At 46.3% G+C, this 21,668-nt stretch overlaps 1 protein-coding gene across 1 annotated transcript in view; it reads right to left on the minus strand.

Moving 5' to 3' along the window:
* rasgrp3 (RAS guanyl releasing protein 3 (calcium and DAG-regulated)) overlaps nucleotides 1-21,668 on the minus strand; it is a 60,778-nt gene that overhangs the window by 23,154 nt on the left and 15,956 nt on the right. Inside the window, exons 2-4 of the mRNA XM_056291543.1 lie at nucleotides 10,754-10,884; nucleotides 9,367-9,469; nucleotides 7,780-7,842 (exon numbers count right to left, since the gene is read on the minus strand). Coding sequence (XP_056147518.1) covers nucleotides 7,780-7,842; nucleotides 9,367-9,469; nucleotides 10,754-10,823 — 236 coding nt within the window. The 5' untranslated portion in view covers nucleotides 10,824-10,884. The remainder of the gene's footprint in view (nucleotides 1-7,779; nucleotides 7,843-9,366; nucleotides 9,470-10,753; nucleotides 10,885-21,668) is intronic.

The raw sequence follows: 21,668 nt of genomic DNA on the forward strand, positions 1-21,668 counted from the left end.
GCTCAAATGAGTGTTTTATTGAGGGGGCATCTGGGTAGTGTAGTAGTCTATTACGTTGCCTACCAACATGGGGATCCCGGTTCGAATCCCTGTGTTACCTCCGGCTTGGTTGGGCATCCCTACAAACACGATTGACCGTGTCTGTGGGTGGGAAGCCGGATGTTGGTATGTATCCTGGTTGCTGCACTAATGCCTCCTCTGGTTGGTTGGGGCGCCTGTTTATGGGGGGGGGACTCGGGGGGAATAGTGTGATCTTGCTACGTCCGCCTGGCGAAACTCGCACTGTCAGGTGAAAAGAAATGGCTGGTGACTCCACATGTATCGGAGGAGGCATGTGGTAGTCTGCAGCCCTCCTCAGATCGGCAGAGGGGGTGGAGCAGAGACCGGGACAGCTCGGAAGAGTGGTGTATTGGCCAGATACAATTGGGGAGAGAAAAAAAAAGGGGGGGGTGAATGTTTTATTGAGTAATTTGTGTACAACTGACCCCAATATTAACATCACAAAAACAAGTGCTGAGGGAGCCTAAAATTCCTCTTCAATACCATAACAGCTATTTTGGCATCCACTTTCCACACTCCACGCTCATCTCCTATATCCTCATCTTATAATTCAAGTTGGGGGGGGGTGTTATTAAGGTGAACAATAATAACATAGTATATGCATACAGAAAATGTTATGTCTACATTAAAAAAAAATCCACCTTTCTCCATCAAAAAGGCAATTTTATATAAAACAAGAGGGAAGAAATATAAGATACTTGTAGGTTGACCAAATGCAAACAGTCCAAATACAGGACAAAACAGTAATTTTGTCCATGGTTTTCTACTGGAAAATGGTAGATTGCTCCCTCCGGGTTGGGGATGAGTTGTTGCCTCAAGTGAAGGAGTTCAAGTATCTCGGGGTCTTGTTCACGAGTGAGGGTAGGACAGAGCGGGAGATTGACAGGCGGATTGGTGCAGCATCAGCAGTAATGTGGACATTGTACCGGACCGTTGTGGTGAAGAGGGAGCTGAGCCAGAAGGCAAAGCTCTCAATTTACCAGTCAGTCTTCGTTCCAACCCTCACCTATGGTCATGAGCTTTGGGTAGTGACCGAAAGGGTGAGATCGTGGAAACAAGCGGCTGAAATGAGTTTCCTCCGTAGGGTGTCTGGGCTCAGCCTTAGAGATAGGGTGAGGAGCTCAGACATCTGGAGGGAGCTCGGAGTAGAGCCGCTGCTCCTTCGCATCGAAAGGAGCCAGTGGAGGTGGTTCAGGCGTCTGATCAGGATGCCTCCTGGGCACCTTCCTTTGGAGGTTTACCGGGCAGGTCCAACTGGGAGGAGACCCCGGGGTAGACCCAGAACTTGCTGGAGGGACTACATGTCCAATCTGGCCTGGGAACACCTTGGGACCCCCCAGGAGGAGCTGGAAGGTGTTGCTGGGGAGAGGGACGTCTGGAGTGGCCTACTTAGCTTGCTGCCACCGCGACCCGACCCCGGAGAAGCGGCTGATGATGATGAATGAACAGTAAGATTTTGCGGCTCGGTTCATAATGTCCACTCTTTGTCGGTTACAACGCAAAAAAGGCGTAGACGTTTGATATAATGGGTATCTGGTTTAGTTAGACATATGTACAGTTACACTTTTGCCTACAGGTCAATGCATGACACTACAAAACATGCTTGAATTACAGATTAGAAAATGAATCGGTATAGGCATGATGACCAATGACAAATAATGAGAGCATTTTTTTAACTGAACAGCGTGTTATGTCATGACCAATAACCGCTTGTGTGCATGACAAGCTGTCTATGACATGGCGTCCGGGTGGCGTGGCGGTCTATTCCGTTGTATACCAACCCGGGGCTCACCGGTTCAAATCCCCGTGTTGCTTCCAGCTTGGTGGGGCGTCCCTACAGACACAATCGGCAGTGTCTGCGGCTGGGAGGCCGGATGTGGGTATGTGTCCTGGTCGCTGCACTGGTGCTTTCTCTGGTCGGTTGGGGCGCCTGTTCAGGGGGGAGGGGGAACTAGGGGCAATAGCGTGATCCACCCACATGCTACTCCTCACTATAAGGTGATAAGAAGCAGCTGGTGACTCCACATGTATGGGAGGAGGCATGTGGTAGTCTGCAGCCCTCCCCGGATCGGCAGAGGGGCTGGAGCAGTGACCAGGACGGCTCGGAAGAGTGGGGTAACTGGCTGAATACAATGGAAATAAAAAGGGGGGAAAATCCAAAAAAAACAATGTAAATAAATAAAAAATAAAAAAGATGTCTATGAAATCATGAACAAATGGGTTTCAAAAATGAATAAAAATGTAAATAGCAAGAAAAGGTTTAACTACTGAGTGAAATTCTCAAGTTCACATTTAAAAAGAAAAAAGCAGCAGACCGAACACCATCATCAGCAGAACCAACAGATCACGGTCAGCTCGCTAGTTAGCAAGCTAGGCCTTAATCACACAACAACAGCAAATGAGTCACTAGCTGATTATTCAATTACCTTTAGCTAGGCACTCATTTAGCAATAAAGCCTAGCTCGCAAACTTCTGAATCCAGTGTTTGTCATATCCCTCTAGGAGAGTGGTTCTCAAGTTCAGGTGACCCCATTTCTGGGAGCAAAACTGGGACACTTTCAAGTTCAAGTTCAACTTTATTGTCGTGTGTAGTAATACAATGACATTCTTGTGCTCTGTAAATATTATGAAGTTGTGGTAGCTCCATGCCAGTGATTTTTGCTGCCGTCAGTCCTTTGCAGCAGTCTGCAGTCCTGAGCAGTCAGGTTGCCAAACCACACTGGGATACAGCCTGTCAAGACCCTCTCCATGGTACTGCCATAACAGTTCATAAGAGATTTTTGGGCGTTCGGGTAGCACAGTGGTCTATTCCATTGCCTACCAACATGGGGATTGCCAGTTCGATTCCCCGTGTTACCTCCGGCTTGGTCGGGCGTCCCTACAGACACAGTTGGCTGTGTCTGCGGGTTGGAAGCCGGATGTGGGTATGTGTCCTGGTCGCTGCACTAGCGCCTCCTCTAGTTGGTTGGGGGGCCTGTTCTGTTCAGGGGGACTGGGGAGAATAGCATGATCCTCCCACGCGCTGCGTCCCCCTGGCGAAACTCCTGTCAGGTGATAAGAAGTGGCTGGCGACTTCACATGTATGGGAGGAGGCATGTGGTAGTCTGCAGCCCTCCCCGGATCGGCAGAGGGGCTGGAGCAGCGCCCGAGACGGCTCAGAGGAGTGGCGTAATTGGACGTGTACAATTGCGGAGAAAAAGGGGGGGGGGGGTTCATAGGAGTTTTGTCATCCCAAAACTCTTGAGAAACCTTAGACAATACAGTCACTGCTGTACCTTCTTGAGGATGCAATTGGTGTTGAGAGACCATGTGAGGGTGTCTGTGATGTGTAAACCGAGAAATCTAAAACTGCCCACAATTTCAAGAAATGAACCATTGATGGGAATAGGAATGTGATTTCCTCTGATCCTTCTTAAGTCAACAGTGATTTCTTTTGTCTTACTGAAATTTAGAGAGAGGTTGTTATCATGGCACCATATGGTTAAATCTTCCACTTCCCTCCTGTAGGCCCTCTCATCACTGTCACTTATTAGGCCAATCACTGTAGTGTCATCTGCGAAGCTAATGATGCTGTTATTGTCATATTTGGCAACACAGTCATGTGTTGTACAGACTATAATAGGGGACTGAGACAGCAGCCCTGAGAGGTGCGCCTGTTCTACGAACTAATGTGGATGAATATGTTTTACTTATTCTCACAGTCTGGGGCCTGCCTGTCAGGAAATCAAATAGCCAATCCAGTGGCAGCTGGTGCTGAAAATTGTGGGGGGGGGGGGTGCAATTTACATTGGCGCAGCACACCTGACAGCTGCTTTAATGTCCACACAGTCACAGAGTTATTAAGAAGGACAAGGTAGCCTATAGATTTTATCAGGGTTCGTAGATGGTGGACGATTGACAGTCGAAACGAGGCGTCGTGGTGGGTGTGAACATGACTGACAGCCACGAGAATCGTCCAATCACATTAGATGAAAAAAACATTAAAACAATACCAATTCACTACCAATAAAAGTGGGAGTGTCTGGGGCACACAGCACTGCGCCCCATGGAAAATCTGAAGAAACCAATCAGAAAGCAGCCTCAGGTCACCTGCTCGCCAAACGTTTGAGGACATACATAAGGAATCCTTTGGCCGGCGCCCCTCACCCAGGAAGTATATGTATTCAGACAGAAATCAGCCAAATACCATTTGAACCAATATTTAATGGCTGCTGACAGGCGCTCACAGACTGAAAAACACCTTTATTTAATAATTATTTGCATTATACAACTAAATTATATTTAACATGTGTAAGTAGATTTTCATTCCTTGATATCTGAAGGGGGCGATGCCCCAATGTGCACTGTACTGGCCAGCCGCCACTGGTCTGCGCCTTACTGTTAGTTGTACCAACACTGGATAAAAGGACAGAGAATATTTAATAATAATAATGGATTACATTTATATAGCACTTTATCTAAACACCCAAAGTGCTTCACATTGAAGGAGGGAGCCCACTTCAAACCACCACCAATGTGTACCACCCACCTGGGTGAGACACGGCTGCCATTTCTGCACCAGAACACTCACCACACAGCAGTTTGAGGTGGAGGAATGGTTGAGCGAATTACACGGGAGGATGATGAGGTGGCCAGATGGAGAGAGCCAAGTTGGGAATTTTGCCAGGACAATGGGGAACCCCTACTCTTTGGATAAGTGCCATGGGATCTTTAATGACCACAGTGAGTCAGCATCTCGCTTTTAGCGTCTCATCTGAAGGACGGCATCTCCTACAGCACAGTGTCCCCATCACTGCACTGGGGCATTGGGATTTTTTCCATTAGGACAAATGGGAAGACTGCCGCCTAATGGCCCACCAACACCATTTTCAGCAGCAACTCAGTTGTCTCAGGTCTCCCATCCATGTACTTGCCAAGCCCATACCTGCTTAGCTTCTGTCATGCAGTGGAACCAGGGCACATGCTGGTATTTCCATGTCAGTGTACAATGAATTGTTGATAAGGAAGCATACACCACCCCCCTTTACCTTGCCAGTAGTTGTCATGGGTCAGTCCATGCAGTGCACAGAAAAACCTTCAGTTTTGTATAGCCCTATCAAGTGTATTAGGGCCTAGCCAAGTCTCTGTAAAGCACAACACACAACAGTCCTTCATGTCCCTTTGACAGTTGATTTTCAGCAATGAAGTTTGTTCAGCTTGTTGTCGAGGGACTGGCAGTTAAAAACAGTATGCTGGGAATCGGGGGCCGTGTAGGACACCGTCGTAGCCTCATCAGGGTGCTGCCTCATTAACCTCGCCTCCAGCAGTGATGTCTGTGGCCATTGCGCCATTGTGGTACCTGTTTGTTGTAGGTAATCTCTTTTGGCAAGTCCCGCGGCTTCCAGCTGTTGGGAACTTCTAATCTTATTTCCAGTAAAGTCTGGTGATCATGGGCAAGATGCGTTTTGTGCGACAAAATCGACATATAACACGTAATCAAACCACAAGGTGAGAGCAGCTTGTGGCGAGTCGCCATAGTACGGCACCATCTTCCATCTCATCAACGCCATCTTCCATCTCATCACCATCTTCCATCTCATCAACGCCATCTTCCATCTCATCAACGCCATCTTCCATCTCATCAACACCATCTTCCATCTCATCAACATCATCTTCCATCTCATCAACGCCATCTTCCATCTCATCAACATCATCTTCCATCTCATCAATGCCATCTTCCATCTCATCAACGCCATCTTCCATCTCATCAACGCCATCTTCCATCTCATCAACGCCATCTTCCATCTCATCAACACCATCTTCCATCTCATCAACACCATCTTCCATCTCATCAACACCATCTTCCATCTCATCAACACCATCTTCCATCTCATCAACACCGTCTTCCATCTCATCAACACCGTCTTCCATCTCATCAGCGCCGTCTTCCATCTCATCAACGCCATCTTCCATCTCATCAACGCCATCTTCCATCTCATCAACACCATCTTCCATCTCATCAACGCCATCTTCCATCTCATGACCATATTTTTTCCCCTAGTTACAGATCAGATGAATGGGAGTTTTTCTTGCAGCTTGTCGTTAATATGATTTTTTTTATATAAACCTGTTGCTTATCTTGGCTTCAGTGACCTTGTGAGATTGTAGCATCGACAGGAATTTGAGTGGATTAGAGTGGCTACAGCAAATTTTTAAAAATCCTTTGGAATGAGAATACAAGTATTGGACTGTTATTATCCATGTATAATAGTTATAAAATGTCAGGCAATCCGGGGACTTTTCAGGGGCAAGTGCCAGCCGGGAAGAATGCGGGGACTGACCCTGATGGCTCATTACCTCAACTCAAATACCACTGGTACTGCTTATCTTTTATTCTACCAGGTTTTTCATTACATTTAGCTGTTGTTCCAGTGATTCCAGCTTCCAAATCTGGGAAGTTTACACCTGGAGCAACAGGTGGATGTAATTAACTACCTGGTGGAATAGAAAACCAGCAGTCCTGTTGTGACCTGAGGACCTGTGTGATAATGACTGGTCTATGATACTTTATTGTCGAAGAGCTGACGCTTACAGCAGACGCTTACATTGGTGAGGAATCAGGATGTTGGCCTGATCCCATCTTTGCCCGTGGTTGCAGATACAAAAGAATATTTTCTCATTTAGCAAAGGAAAAAATAGAAATAAAGTTTGAAATGATGTGATGTGGGGCGTCCGGGTAGCGTAGCGGTCTATTCCGTTGTCTACTAACACGGGGCTCAGTGGTTCGAATCCCCATGTTACCTCTGGCTTGGTCGGGCATCCCTACAGACACGACTGGCCGTGTCTGCGGGTGGGAAGCCGGATGTGGTTATGTGTCCTGGTCACTGCACTAGCGCCTCCTCTGGTCGGTCGGGGCGCCTGTTCAGGGGGGAGGGGGAACTAGGGGGAATAGCGTGATCCTCCCACACGCTACGTCCCCCTGGTGAAACTCCTCACTGTCAGGTGAAAAGAAGTGGCTGGTGACTCCACATGTATGGGAGGAGGCATGTGGTAGTCTGCAGCCCTCCCCGGATCGGCAGAGGGGGTGGAGCAGAGACCGGGTCGGCTTGGAAGAGTGGGGTTATTGGCTGGGTACAATTGGGGAGAAAAAGGGGGGGAAATCCCCCCCCCCAAACAAAAAAGAAATAATGTGAGAAATAATTTTTAAAAAAAGAAATAATTCCTCGGTATATGGTCATGGAGGGATTTAGGTATGGGAGGAAGACCCTGAAAAAGATGCAGCTACAGTGGCATGATATGGGCATGACCACAGTGGTGTCACATTGTCATCAGTGACAATATATCAACAGCACAATGAAGTCAAATTAACTTTCACTGCAAACTGACAGTAGCCTTTGAATACAGTCAGTTCATAACAACCCCTCATCTGGGAATTGAGCGTGTGAAAAACCTGCACGTAAAACAATCCCAATGTAACAGCAATCTGCCATTAACAAGAGTAAATGACCAAACCATTTCAAAGCAAATTTAAACATATTCAAACACAAATAAAACAGAAAGGGTCAACAACTACAACCATATTTGAAGGCCTAAAATGAACTAACAAGATGTGTGGGATTCTCACAAATAGGTGCCCAATGAAACAAGCACCAAGACCTGTTCCCCTCGTGAAGAAAGGCTCACTTTTTGTGGATGAAGCTTAACTGACAGGTTGGGGTGGATGAGGCTGTTGTATCTTACCTCATTAAATAACAGATCTTCAGGCGAGTCCTTGAGCAGATGTCATCTTGGCATTCCCGATACGTAAGAAGAGGTTAAGGACTTTTTTTCTCCTCCAAATTTTGAACATGACAAACTTGATGTAGTACAATAAATGGCTCCCATTTCCCTAGAGACCCCCCAATGTGTGGAATAGACAACACATTACATGGAGGGGAAACGGTAAATGGAAAGCATATAACATGTCAGTTGGACCAAATTCTATTTTAAAAAACTAAATACTAAACAACTCTGCCGGTGGTCGAGAACTTGCAAACACAGCACTGATAAAACGTCAGGCTTAGTCACCAAACTTTAAAAAGGAGCTATGAGGTATGATTTAGATGAGGGATCCATCCATCCATTACCCAAGCCAGTTTTCCCAGTTGGGGTCATGGGGAGGCTGGAGCCTATCCCAGCAGTCATTGGGCGGCAGGCGGGGAGACACCCTGGACAGGCTGCCAGACCATCACAGGGCCCCCCCACACACACACACATTCACACCTAGGGGGAATTTAGTTCGGCCGAGTCACCTGACCTACATGTCTTTGGACCGTGGGAGGAAACTGGATCAGCCAGAGGAAACCCACGCAGACACGGGGAGAACATGCAAACTCCATACAGAGGACGACCCCCAAGGTTGGACTACCCCGGGGCCTCGAACCCAGGACCTTCTTGCTTTGAGGCGATAGCGCTAACCATTGCGCCACAGTGCCACCCCTAAAGGGCCTGAGCCGGATTCGAATCCACGCCGCTGCGGTAAGGACTCAGTCTTATGTGGTATACGCTCTTACCAGGTGAGCCACCGGGGCGCCGGTATTGATCCAAACAGCTGAATTTCTGCGAAGCACAAAACGCAAGATGAAGAAAAGTCTTTATTTTTCCCCGCCAGTAGATGGAGTTTGTCTAGTTCGTTGCACAGTGATTGCGCGTCAGAGATGATTAAAATTTTGGGGCTTAGTTTCCTAATAAAGAGAATAAAATGCTTGACTTATAAAGTTTTCATGATAAATGAAAGATATGAGGACCATGTTGCACAACATAACTTGCAACATCAATTTTTAAATCTATCCATTAAGGCGCACACTTACGTCAGATTCGCTTGCCTCACAATAAGGAAGAAAGAAGGGAAAAGGACAGAGATATTGCAAATGAGATAAGAATTATACATAAAGTAATTCTATAAACAAATAACTCAGTCACACTGATTGTGAAGGTTATCTTTCCTACACTTACATTAAACCACAAGCCTCTTGATTTGGCCCTTAAATCATCTGTATGCCTCGCCACGATGCCAGACCTTACACTCATGATGGGTCTGTTTGTCTCTCATTCTTACTTACACTTTTACTATTTCGTTGTTGTGTTACCTTTGTTGGGTCCATGTGAACATGTGTGTGCTCCATGAGCAAAACCTCTGATAATCCATCAGATCATTTCAAATGATCTGATGTCTCACATACTTAAACCAGACGTAGAGGAAATGTGATGTTTCACTACAACAACTGCCAGGGCTATAGTGCTTATGGGTAAGCTGCAGGCTCAGCAGGTCTGTGCTGGGTAGGATATATCATCAGCAGCTTCCCGGCCAGCTCGGTGGACGTGACATACCAGCGGTGCATCAGCAGCAGGATCCGAGGAAGTAGGTTCCCCTTCAGTTCCCCGTTGTCATCTATGGAGACAAGCGAAGCGGCGTCACCATGGTGTTGATGTGCAGCGTAACCGAGTCTTGCCTCGAGTCAAATTGTTCGACTGGTTTTCATTTTGTCTGATTAGCTGCTTGTGTTGCGCAGACCCACAATCTGCAAGAAGTCAAGCCACGATTGATTCTATTCTACAATTTGTGTTCCAGCGAGTTTACCCCAGTTGAAATAGTTTAGTTTGTGGATTAAATTTCTATGTATTTTACTGGGAGGTTCTACCTCTGTCTGTTTAGCTTGTTAGTGTTTAACCAGTCTCACCGTTTTGTTCCTCAACACTTGCCTCCGCAGCGCCGGAAACTTTATTTCGTTATTTCAAGTACAGTGATTAAAGAGTGAAAAATATATTAAATGTATTAATGTATTAATCATTAATTATGTATAGAAATTAAATGCTATGAATTAAAGTTTTTTCCATAATCCACTGAGTCAAGTAAATTCTTTATGAGACAGACAAGCCTGTTTCATGCCAAAAGCAATAGATTAAGATAGATGTAGGAAAAAACTTTAATACTTTAATATAGCATTTAATTTATATACATACATTAATAACTAAATATAAAACAAACTAATAATAAACAAATACAAAAAATAAATATAAAAAATAATAAATAAAAATATAAATATAAAAATAAAAATATAAATAAAAAAACATATTCCACGATATATAAAATATATAAAACAAAAAGTGGTTGCATTGTTTTATAAAGGGTTCTTTAGTATCTTAGGTAGTTAAGCTACTTTGCGTTAAACATTGGCGAAGTGCAGATAATGTTGCATAAGGCCAAGTGTGTATACTATATATACTATATACTAGATACCCTCTACCCACACGCTCCCTACAATGCAGATGTGTTATGCAAATGTTCTGTTGTAGTTTTTTTCAAGTTTGCGCTCTGTACAAAGATACTTACTGATGTCTAATTTTCTTTATTCTATTGCCCATTCTTAGATATACTTTACTAGATTGTCACTCTTACTTACCCATCTTCTAAAATATTGTTTTGCTCCTTGTGAGTACCCCACCCACCCAGTCAAATCCCCTGTATGTGGAAACTTGTTTGATGATCAACAATGCCTCAACTTGAAATTAAAACTGTTCACACATATATCCCTCTGCTCAAATGAGTCTCTTATAACAGAATTTAAAAAAAAGTCTAAATGCCATGGAGTGCAAAAACTTTTCTAAACCCTGGACTTGTGCAAGCAACTTCGTTCTGCATACTTCTATGTTTGAAATGTAACCCTCCACTCACCAAAGGCGTGGATGCATTCATCTATGAGAACATCTAGGGGTGCTGCCTTTCCAAGTGTGGGTGATCCCATGATGTCACGCCGGAGGACACGAGGGAGGTCCTGGCAGTTGAGACAGAGATGTTTAGGCCCCCTGGACAGAGAAACACAAGGTATGTGTCAAAAAAAGACATACAAAAAAAGACTACGGTCTACATACCACAAAGGACAAAAAAATTGGTATGTTGTACATTTCCATCCCAGATAGCGAAGAATCTTTGGCCCAAATATGGCCCACATCTGCAGTTCTCTTATGGCCCGCATTTGGCTTTGAATGACGGCATTGACTCAGGGTGAGTGTGGCTGCCTCAGCTCAGACACACTTGGGCCACATTTGGGCCACATCTGGCTCACGTAGTATGTGCTGTAACCCAAGTCAAGCCCGATTCATTACATTTGGGCCATGTTTGGCCCACACAACACTTACCGTAAGCCAAGTCAGGCCCGGCTTATGACATTTGGGCCACGTCTGGCCCACACAACAATTGCCAGTGCCATAACTGAGCCGTAAGTCCCAAAAGTGCCCCAGATGAGCCCAAATGTGTGTGCTATCTGGGATTGTTTAGTATGTTGTAGACTGTTTAGTATGTTGTAGATGTAACTAGATACTCCTAGATGCTCCATAATGTAGTGAAGCAGCTTAACACCTGGCAGTTTTCAAGGTATCAATAAAGGATAAATAGCGATAAGTATTCATTCATTCCATCAAGAGTTTAACTAATATAAGATTCAGTGCCACACGCTACCAATTCCGGCAGTGGGACCACTGGTACAAGCTGCCTTCTAATAACACACTGACTTGTTCAATTATGTTAGTTTATTGTGTTTACTCTGTGTATTGTCTAGGGTTTGTCTTTTACCTATTTGTCTTTGTCTGTTATGGACCCTGAGTCGGCAATAAAGTTTTGAATTGAATTGAATTCATTCATCAATTTGTTTTGATCACCCCCCCCCCTTTTTCTCCACAATCAAATTTTGGCCAACTACCCCACTCTTCCGAGCCGTTCTGGTCGCTGCTCCACCCCTCTGCCAGTCCGGGGAGGACTGCAGACTACCACATTCTTTTCCCATACATGTGGAGTCACCAGCCGCTTCTTTTCACCTGACAGTGAGGAGTTTCACCAGGGGGATGTAGCGCGTGGGAGGATCACGCTATTCCCCCCAGTTCCCCCTACTCCTCCCCCCTGAACAGGTACCCCGACCAACCAGAGGAGGCGCTAATGCAGCGACCAGGACACATACCCACATCCGGCTTCCCACCCGCAGACACGGCCAATTGAGTCTGTAGGGACGCCCGACTAAGCCGGAGGTAACTCGGGGATTTGAACTGGCGATCCCCATGTTGGTAGGCAACGGAATAGACCGCCACGCTACGCTGCCTTGACTCTCTTGCCTCCCTCAAAACCCCGTCTGTCTCCGCCCATCCTGCCCCCTGGTTCACCTACAAACTCGGCATCATGAAGGCCACTGATTGTCGACTGGAGAGGCTCTATAAAGGTCTGGCCTCATTGTCCACCTCGAGGCCTTTAAAGATCATGTGAAGACCTATGAAGAAGCTCTCTCCCAGGCCAAAATGCATTACTACTCTACGATCACTGGCAACCAGCACAATCCCCCCACAATGCTGTTCTCCACCATCAACCGACTACTTCTCCCCCTTGATGCCCCCCGCCCTTCAGGTGCCCTGACCTCTGGTCCAAGTTCCTGGACTTCTTCCTGGCCAAAGTGGATTCTATCCACCAGCAGCTTCTGGTACCTGCCCCCCCCCTCTTGCATGCACCTCAGTTGCAGCATGTTGCTCTCCCCGCTGCGTGCCCACCTAAGTGCTGCCTCTCCTCTTTCTCCCAATCCAATTACCCTGTCAGCAATTTAGCAATTAGCACTCCCTGTTCTGTATGCCTCGATAAGCCCACCGACACATATTTGATGGCTGGTGCACACATATCCTTGAATATGAAATTTGAGCTCTCTGTAGCATTTTGTGTATACAGTTTAGGAAAATGGTCGATGTAGGTTTGTAACTTTGTGTGAAAATATTGAAAATGTACAGCTGATTTTGCAGAATTAATCAGCGTTCAGATGGCTATGTTAAATCTTTTGCAAAAACGAGCCATGTCTCCCCGCCTGCTGCCCAATGACTGCTGGGATAGGCTCCAGCATCCCCACGACCCCGATTGGGATAAGCGGCTTGGATAATGGATGGATGGATGGATGGATGTCAAATCAACTGAGTTGAACAATATCTCATTTTTATCTACATAAGCACCAATTACAGCTAGATGATTTATGTGTATAGATGAAGTGGACAGGATTGGACGTCCATCCATCCATTATCCAAACCGCTTATCTTGCTCTCAGGGTTGCGGGGATGCTGGAGCCTATCCCAGCGGTCATTGGGCAGCAAGCGGGGAGACACCCTGGACAGCCCACCACACATTCACACACATTCATTCCTAGGGAAGATATACAGTGCATCCGGAAAGTATTCACACCCCTTCACTTTCCCCACATGTTGTTATGTTACAGCCTTATTCCAAAATGGATTAAATTCCTTTTTTTTTCTCATCAATCTACACACAATACCCCATAATGACAAAGTGAAAAAGGTTTTGTAGACATTTTTGCAAATTCATTAAAAATAAAAAACTGAAATATTGCATGTACATAAGCACCCTTGGCAGCGATTACAGCCTCAAGTCTTCTTGGGTATGAAGCTACAAGCTTGGCAGACCTATAATATGGGGTATGCCTCCCACTCTTCTCTGCAGATCCTCTCCAGCTCTGTAAGGTTAGATGGGGAGCGTCGCTGCACAGCTATTTTCAGGTCTTTCCAGAGATGTTCAATGGGGCTCAAGTCTGGGCTCTGGCTGGGCCACTCAAGGACATTCACAGACTTGTCCCGAAGCCACTCCTTCGTTGTCTTGGCTGTGTGCTTAGGGTCGTTGTCATGTTGAAGGGTAAACCTTCGCCCCAGTCTGAGGTCCTGAGCGCTCTGGAGCAGGTTTTCATCAAGGATCTCTCTGTACTTTGCTCCATTCATCTTTCCCTCGATCCTGACTAGTCTCCCAGTTCCTGCTGCTGAAAAACATCCCCACAGCATAATGCTGCCACCACCATGCTTCACTGTAGGGATGGTATTAGCAAGGTGATGAGAGGTGCCTGGTTTCCTCCAGACGTGACGTTTGGCATTCAGGCCAAAGAGTTCAATCTTGGTTTCATCAGACCAGAGAATCTTGTTTCTCATGGTCTGAGAGTCCTTTAGGTGCTTTCTGGCAAACTCCAAGCGGGCTGTCATGTGCCTTTTACTGAGCAGAGGCTTCCGTCTGGCCACTCTACCATAAAGGCCTGATTGGTGGAGTGCTGCAGAGATGGTTGTCCTTCTGGAAGGTTCTCCCATCTCCACAGAGGAACACTGGAGCTCTGTCAGAGTGACCATCGGGTTCTTGGTCACATCCCTGACCAAGGCCCTTCTCCCCCGATTGCTCAGTTTGGCTGGGCGGCCAGCTCTAGGAAGAGTCCTGGTGGATCCAAACTTCTTCCATTTATGAATGATGGAGACCACTGTGCTCTTCGGGACCTTCAAAGCTGTAGAAATGTTTCTGTACCCTTCCCCAGATCTGTGCCTCGATAAAATTCTGTCTCGGGGGTCCACAGACAATTCCTTTGACTTCATGGCTTGGTTTCTGCTCTGACATGCACTGTCAACAGTGGGACCTTATAAAGACAGGTGTGTGCCTTTCCAAATCATGTCCCATCAATTGAATTTACTACAGGTGGACTCCAATCAAGATGTAGAAACATCTCAAGGATGATCAGTGGAAACAGGATGAACCTGAGCTCAATGTTGAGTGTCATAGCAAAGGGTGTGAATACTTATGTACATGCAATATTTCAGTTTTTTATTTTTAATAAATTTGCAAAAAATTTCTACAAAACCTTTTTCACTTTGTCATTATGGGGTATTGTGTGTAGATTGATGAGAAAAAAAAGGAATTTAATCCATTTTGGAATAAGGCTGTAACATAACAACATGTGGGGAAAGTGAAGGGGTGTGAATACTTTCCGGATGCACCGTAGTACGGCCGATTCACCTGACCTACATGTCTTTGGACTGTGGGAGGAAACCGGAGCCCCTGGAGGAAACCCACGCAGACACAGGGAGAACATGCAAACTCCACACAGAGGACAACCCAAGGTAGGACTACCCCGGGGCTCGAACCCAGGATCTTCTTGCTGTGAGGCGACCGTGTTAACCACTGCGTCACCATGCCAACCAGGATTGGACAGAATGTAGCTTTTTTTCAAGATTCTTTATTTATTTTTTTTAGCATTTTCCGCCTTTATTTGAGAGAGACAGAAAAGAAAGGAGGATGACATGCAGCGAAGGGCCTGGGCCAGATTCAAACCCAGGCCATGCGGTAAGGACTCAGCCTTATGTGGTACTGTGTTCAAACAGGCGGCCAGGCTATTCATAGAATAATCAGTCATTAATCACTCACATGTACAGTCTGCACTCTGTGTCCATCTACACACAGACACACACACACACACACACACACACACACACACACACACACACACACACACACACACACACACACACACACAGATGCTCTTGCTCATGCCACCTCCATGTATATGTTTCACTGTGTTTAATTTGGAGATCACAGCTTGTGTGAGAACCCGGTTGTCCGTCGTCAGTGATTTTGTGTCACTGTTAAAGCACGACAACACGACAAAGCTACACAATGGAGCCAAGCTGGAGCTGCTCAGGAACCAGCACTGTTAACACCTTCAGCCCAGGTGTGCACCAGATGTGTGCAGGCCTACAAAACTCACTTCTACTGATATGGACTGCAGAAAGACACAAAGGTGATATAAATACATTCCAGCTTTCCACAAGATCAAATGATTAACAGCACAAGAACTCTGAATAATCAACGTGGCAGCAACAATCATTAGATCTGAACTCTGAAACCAGGCTCTGCTGGTGAAGTGGGGAATGTGAAAAGAGAACTCACAGAAAATGTGAAAGGAGACTAATGTTATGTTGGGTTGTCAAGGCACTCGGTTGTCTGGAATTTGCCGGTGGCTATGTGTTGTTGTGCACTGATTCCTGAGAGGCCAAACAAGCCTTGAATGAGGATTCGGAGTGGCTTGTAGGGACACCGAACTCACCTTCTGGCGGTTTCAAACTTGTTAACAGCTTGGTGCATTACGCACAGGGCTATTAACAACACAAAGTTGCTGTTACCTCAGTGACACAAAAGATGTCATGGTCCAACCTCAATGTCTTCTGTGACGCCTGTTCCAGGAGCAGCTGATGACGTAAGCGCATGTGTGTGTCTGTGCATGTGCACTGCAACTGTGCATGTAATCACTGCGAGCGGACCGATCCACTGTTCCTTCAGCGCTCGCCTTTTGTGTACATGACAAAAGGACACACAATACTGCGGGTTTTACCAGTGACTCAGTCTGATGAATCTTAGTCGGCACAGCGGATCCAAACCATAAATTTGACTGACGCCATAGTTTTAATCTATACTGCTCTGAAACACTATCGCTACAAAATTACTAATAACTAACTAATAAATAATAAATAATAAAGGACCAATAAATTGGGAAAAATATGACTAAAATTGTCAAGCTTGTCAGAATCAGAATCACATAAACCATCATTTCATTTCATACACTTGCACACATGAAATGAAACAAACCATCGTTCCCCCAGCCCACAGCAGTGCAACACAAAGATAAAAACACACATCCAAAAACTACGAGAACTACAAGGACACATACACTCACCGGCCACTTTATTAGGCACACCTGTCCAACTGCTCGTTAACGCAAATTTCTAATCAGCCAATCACATGGCAGCAACTCAATGCATTTAGGCATGTAGACATGGTCAAGACGATCTGCTGCAGTTCAAACCGAGCATCAGAATGGGGAAGAAAGGTGATTTAAGTGACTTTGAACGTGGCATGGTTGTTGGTGCCAGACGGGCTGGTCTGAGTATTTCAGAAACTGCTGATCTACTGGGATTTTCACACACAACCATCTCTAGGGTTTACAGAGAATGGTCCGAAAAAGAGAAAATATCCAGTGAGCGGCGGTTCTGTGGGCGAAAATGCCTTGTTGATGCCAGAGGAGAGTGGCCAGACTGGTTCGAGCTGATAGAAAGGCAACAGTAACTCAAATAACCACTCATTACAACCGAGGTATGTAGAAGAGCATCTCTGAACGCACAACACGTCAAACCTTGAGGCAGATGGGCGACAGCAGCAGAAGACCACACCGGGTGCCACTCCTGTCAGCTAAGAACAGGAAACTGAGGCTACAATTCACACAGGCTCACCAAAATTGGACAAGAGAAGATTGGAAAAACGTTGCCTGGTCTGATGAGTCTCGATTTCTGCTGCGACATTCGGATGGTGGGGTCAGAATTTGGCGTCAACAACATGAAAGCATGGATCCATCCTGCCTTGTATCAACGGTTCAGGCTGGTGGTGGTGGTGGTGTAATGGTGTGGGGGATATTTTCTTGGCACACTTTGGGCCCATTAGTACCAACTGAGCATCGTGTCAACGCCACAGCCTACCTGAGTATTGTTGCTGACCATGTCCATCCCTTTATGACCACAGTGTTCCCATTTTCTGATGGCTACTTCCAGCAGGATAACGCGCCATGTCATAAAGCTCGAATCATCTCAGACTGGTTTCTTGAACATGACAATGAGTTCACTGTACTCAAATGGCCTCCACAGTCACCAGATCTCAATCCAATAGAGCACCTTTGGGATGTGGTGGACCGGGAGATTCGCATCATGGATGTGCAGCCGACAAATCTGCAGCAACACCGTGATGCTATCATGTCAATATGGACCAAACTCTCTGAGGAATGTTTCCAGTACCTTGTTGAATCTATGCCACGAAGGATTAAGGCAGTTCTTAAGGCAAAAGGGGGTCCAACCCGGTACTAGCAAGGTGTACCTAATAAAGTGGCCAGTGAGTGTATATCCACACTAACACATAACTACTACTACTGCTACTCCTACTTTCAGCTGCTCCCGTTAGGGGGCGCCACAGCAGATCATCCGTTTCCATCTCTCCCTGTCCTCTCCATCTTCCTCTGTCACACCAGCCATCTGCATGTCCTCCCTCACCACGTCCATAAACCTCCTCTTTGGCCTTCCTCTTCTCCTCTTCCCTGGCAGCTCCATATTCAGCATCCTTCTCCCAGTATACCCAGCATCTCTCCTTCACACATGTCCAAACCATCTCAATCTTGCCTCTCTTGCTTTGTCTCCAAACCGTCCAACCTGAGCTGTCCCTCTAATATACTCGTTCCTAATCCTGTCCTTCTTCATCACTCCCAGTGAAAATCTTATCATCTTCAACTCTGCCACCTCCAGCTCCACCTCATGTCTTTTCATCAGTGCCACTGTCTCCAAACCATATAACATAGCTGGTCTCACTACCATCTTGTAAACCTTCCCTTTAACTCTTGCTGGTACCCTTCTGTCACAAATCACTCCTGACACTCTTCTCCACCCACCTCCACCCTGCCTGCACTCTCTTCTTCACCTCTCTTCTGCATTCCCCGTTACTTTGGACAGTTGACCCCAAGTATTTAAACTCATATGCCTTCATCACCTCCACTCCTTGCATCCTCACCATTTCGCTGTCCTCCCTCTCATTCACGCATAGGTATTCCGTCTTGCTCCTATTGACTTTCATTCCTCTTCTCTCCAGTGCATACCTCCACCTCTCCAGGCTCTCCTCAACCTTCACCCTACTCTCGCTACAGATCACAATGTCATCTGCAAACATCATAGTCCATGGAGACTCCTGCCTCAACTTGTCCGTCAACCTGTCCATCACCACTGCAAACAAGAAAGGGCTCAGAGCCAATCCTTGATGTAATCCCACCTCCACCTTGAACCCATCTGTCATTCCAACCACACACCTCACCACTGTCACACTGCCCTCATACATACTTCTCTGCAACGCCCGACTTCCTCATACAATACCACACCTCCTCTCTCGGCACTCTGTCATTCAATTCAATTCAATTCAATTTTATTTGTATAGCCCAATATCACAAATTACAAATTAGCCTCAGGGGGCTTAACAGCAACACAACAGCCTGTCCTTAGACCCTCTCATCGGATAAGGAACAACTCCCTAAAAAAAACAAAACCCCTTTAACAGGGAGAAAAAATAGGAAGAAACCTCAGGGAGAGCAACAGAGGAGGGATCTCTCTCCCAAGACGGACAATGCGCAAAGGATTGTCTGACATTACTGCAAACTTATTTTATTCTATGTTTTTTTAACTTTTAAAAAAAACAACTTTGGGCGTCCGGGCAACATAGCGGTCTATTCCGTTGCCTACCAACACGAGGATCGCCGGTTCGAATCCCCGTGTTACCTCCAGCTTGGTCAGGCGGCCCTACAGACACAATTGGCCGTGTCTGCGGGTGGGAAGCCGGATGTGGGTATGTGTCCTGGTCGCTGCACTAGCGCCTCCTCTAGTTGGTCGGGGCATCGGTTCAGGGGGGGAGGGGGAACTGCGTGATCCTCCCATGCGCTACGTCCACCTGGTGAAACTCCTCACTGTCAGGTGAAAAGAAGCGGCTGGCGACTCCACATGTATGGGAGGAGGCATGTGGTAGTCTGCAGCCCTCCCCGGATCAGCAGAGAGGGTGGAGCAGCGACCGGGACAGCTCGGAAGAGCGGGGTAATTGGCTAAGTACAATTGGGGAGAAAAAAGGGGAAAATAAATAAATAACATGTCTCATTTGGGGACACCTCAATGGCAGCCGGAGTGCAACCCTCGTTCACGTTCTTCCCCGCGTGTGTCCTACCTACAGTGGATGTCCGTTGTTGTTTACATCCTACACAGATGTAAGTGACAACGCTCAGCTCGCTGTAGTGGGGGTAAGGGGTATCAATGACCGTTTTGAGTTAACAGAAGACCTGCTAACTTTATATCCAATGCAGGGAAAGACCACAGCCAAAGATAAAGTTCAGGTGCTGTGCAATGCAACTGAGGGTGGTGGTCTACCCTGGAATAAATTGGCTGGAATCACCACTGATGGTGCCCCGCCAATGACGGGAAGAAAAGCTGGGCTTGTAGCACTGATTCAAAGAAGGCTGGAGGAAGAGGCTAGATCCTGCAACTGCACTGCACTGCATCATTCACCAACAGGCACGCTGCAGCAAACACTTGAAATGTGACTGTTGGGGTGAAACGCTTTAATTACATCAGATCAAGGTTCACAACACCATCAGTCCTGTGTGTTTCTGGAGGAAAGAGATGCAACATATGGAGACGTGTTGTACTTCACACAATTGTGCTGGTTGAGCAGGGGCAGTGTCCTGAAAAGGTTTTTTGAATTGAGGGAGGCGATCAGAGAATTCATGGAAGAAGGCAAGGCTACATGTTGCTGAGCTTGATGATCCCAGATGGCTCATGGGTTTAGCTTTCTTACTTGATATCGCTTGTGTTTAATTATTTACATTCTGACTGTGTCTGAAGACAGGATGTTGTGTTACTGTAAAGCCCCTTGAGGTAAATTTGTAATTTGTGATATCGGGCTATACAAATAAAATCGACTTGACTTGACTTGACCTTTCGGAAACTATGCTTGATGTTACATGTGACGATGTACACTTAGTGTAGGTACATAGAGTTTTATTGTATTTATTACTTTTCATTTTTTCCCTTGTCTCCAGATGTGCATTGTATTGTTATACTTTGCAATGTTTTTGTTGTTATTATTGAAAAATTAATGAATATATTGTTGAAAAAAATCTGTGTGAACTGAACTTTGAGCTAGCTCTAGAGAAGTATAGACTTGTACAACACCGCACACACACTCACACTCACACACACACAGCAACATCAGCACAAAATTCAACTGTACAACCAACATAAACTACACCAAAAAACAATAATATTGGAATAGGCAACTGGGTAGTACAGCCCGAAGTTGTAAATTAGCTTATTTTTGATAACCGCAGGAGATGACGGGGCTTGGTGTGGGTGGTGAGTTGAGAATGATGTTGAACTTGAGCTGAATTCTCATCCTCCTGCTCCTCACGACGTCTTTTTGTGACAAACTTAAGCAAACTGCTTTGTTTTGCCATGATTGTTATCTTAACCTACATTACAAGCAGCTAGCTAGCAGGAAGTAGCTTCTGTCCCTCTGTGCAGTGGGCGGGATGGGGCTACTCAGTATCTGCCATTTGTGAACTGCACTGCCACTCAAAACACCTGACCTTCATTCATTCATTCATTCATTCAACGAATCATCATCCGCTTCTCCAGGGTTGGGTCATGGTGGCAGCAAGCTAAGTAGGGCACTCCAGACGTCCCTACCCCCAGCAACGCCCTCCAGCTCCTCCTGGGGGATCCCAAGGCGTTCCCAGGCCAGATTGGACATGTAGTCCCTCCAGCGAGTTCTGGGTCTACCCCGGGATCTCCTCCCAGTTGGCTGTGCCCGGTAAACCTCCAAAGGAAGGCGCCCAGGAGGCAACCTGATCAGATGCCCGAACCACCTCAACTGGCTCCTTTCGACGTGAAGGAGCAGCGGCTCTACTCCGAGCGGTCTCTGGATGTCCAAGCTCCTCACCCTATCTCTAAGGCTGAGCCCAGACACCCTTCGGAGGAAACTAATTTCAGCTGCTTGTATCCATGATCTCACCCTTTCGGTCACTCAAAGCTCATGACCATAGGTGAGGGTTGGAACGAAGATTGACTGGTAATTGAGAGTTTTGTCTTCCGGCTCAGCTCCCTCTTCACCACAACGGTCCGGCACAACGTCCGCATTACTGCTGATGCTGCACCAATCCGCCTGTCAATCTCCCGCTCCA

The sequence above is a fragment of the Lampris incognitus genome, chromosome 13, assembly GCF_029633865.1.
Source record: "Lampris incognitus isolate fLamInc1 chromosome 13, fLamInc1.hap2, whole genome shotgun sequence".
In the NCBI taxonomy this organism is placed as follows: domain Eukaryota; kingdom Metazoa; phylum Chordata; class Actinopteri; order Lampriformes; family Lampridae; genus Lampris; species Lampris incognitus.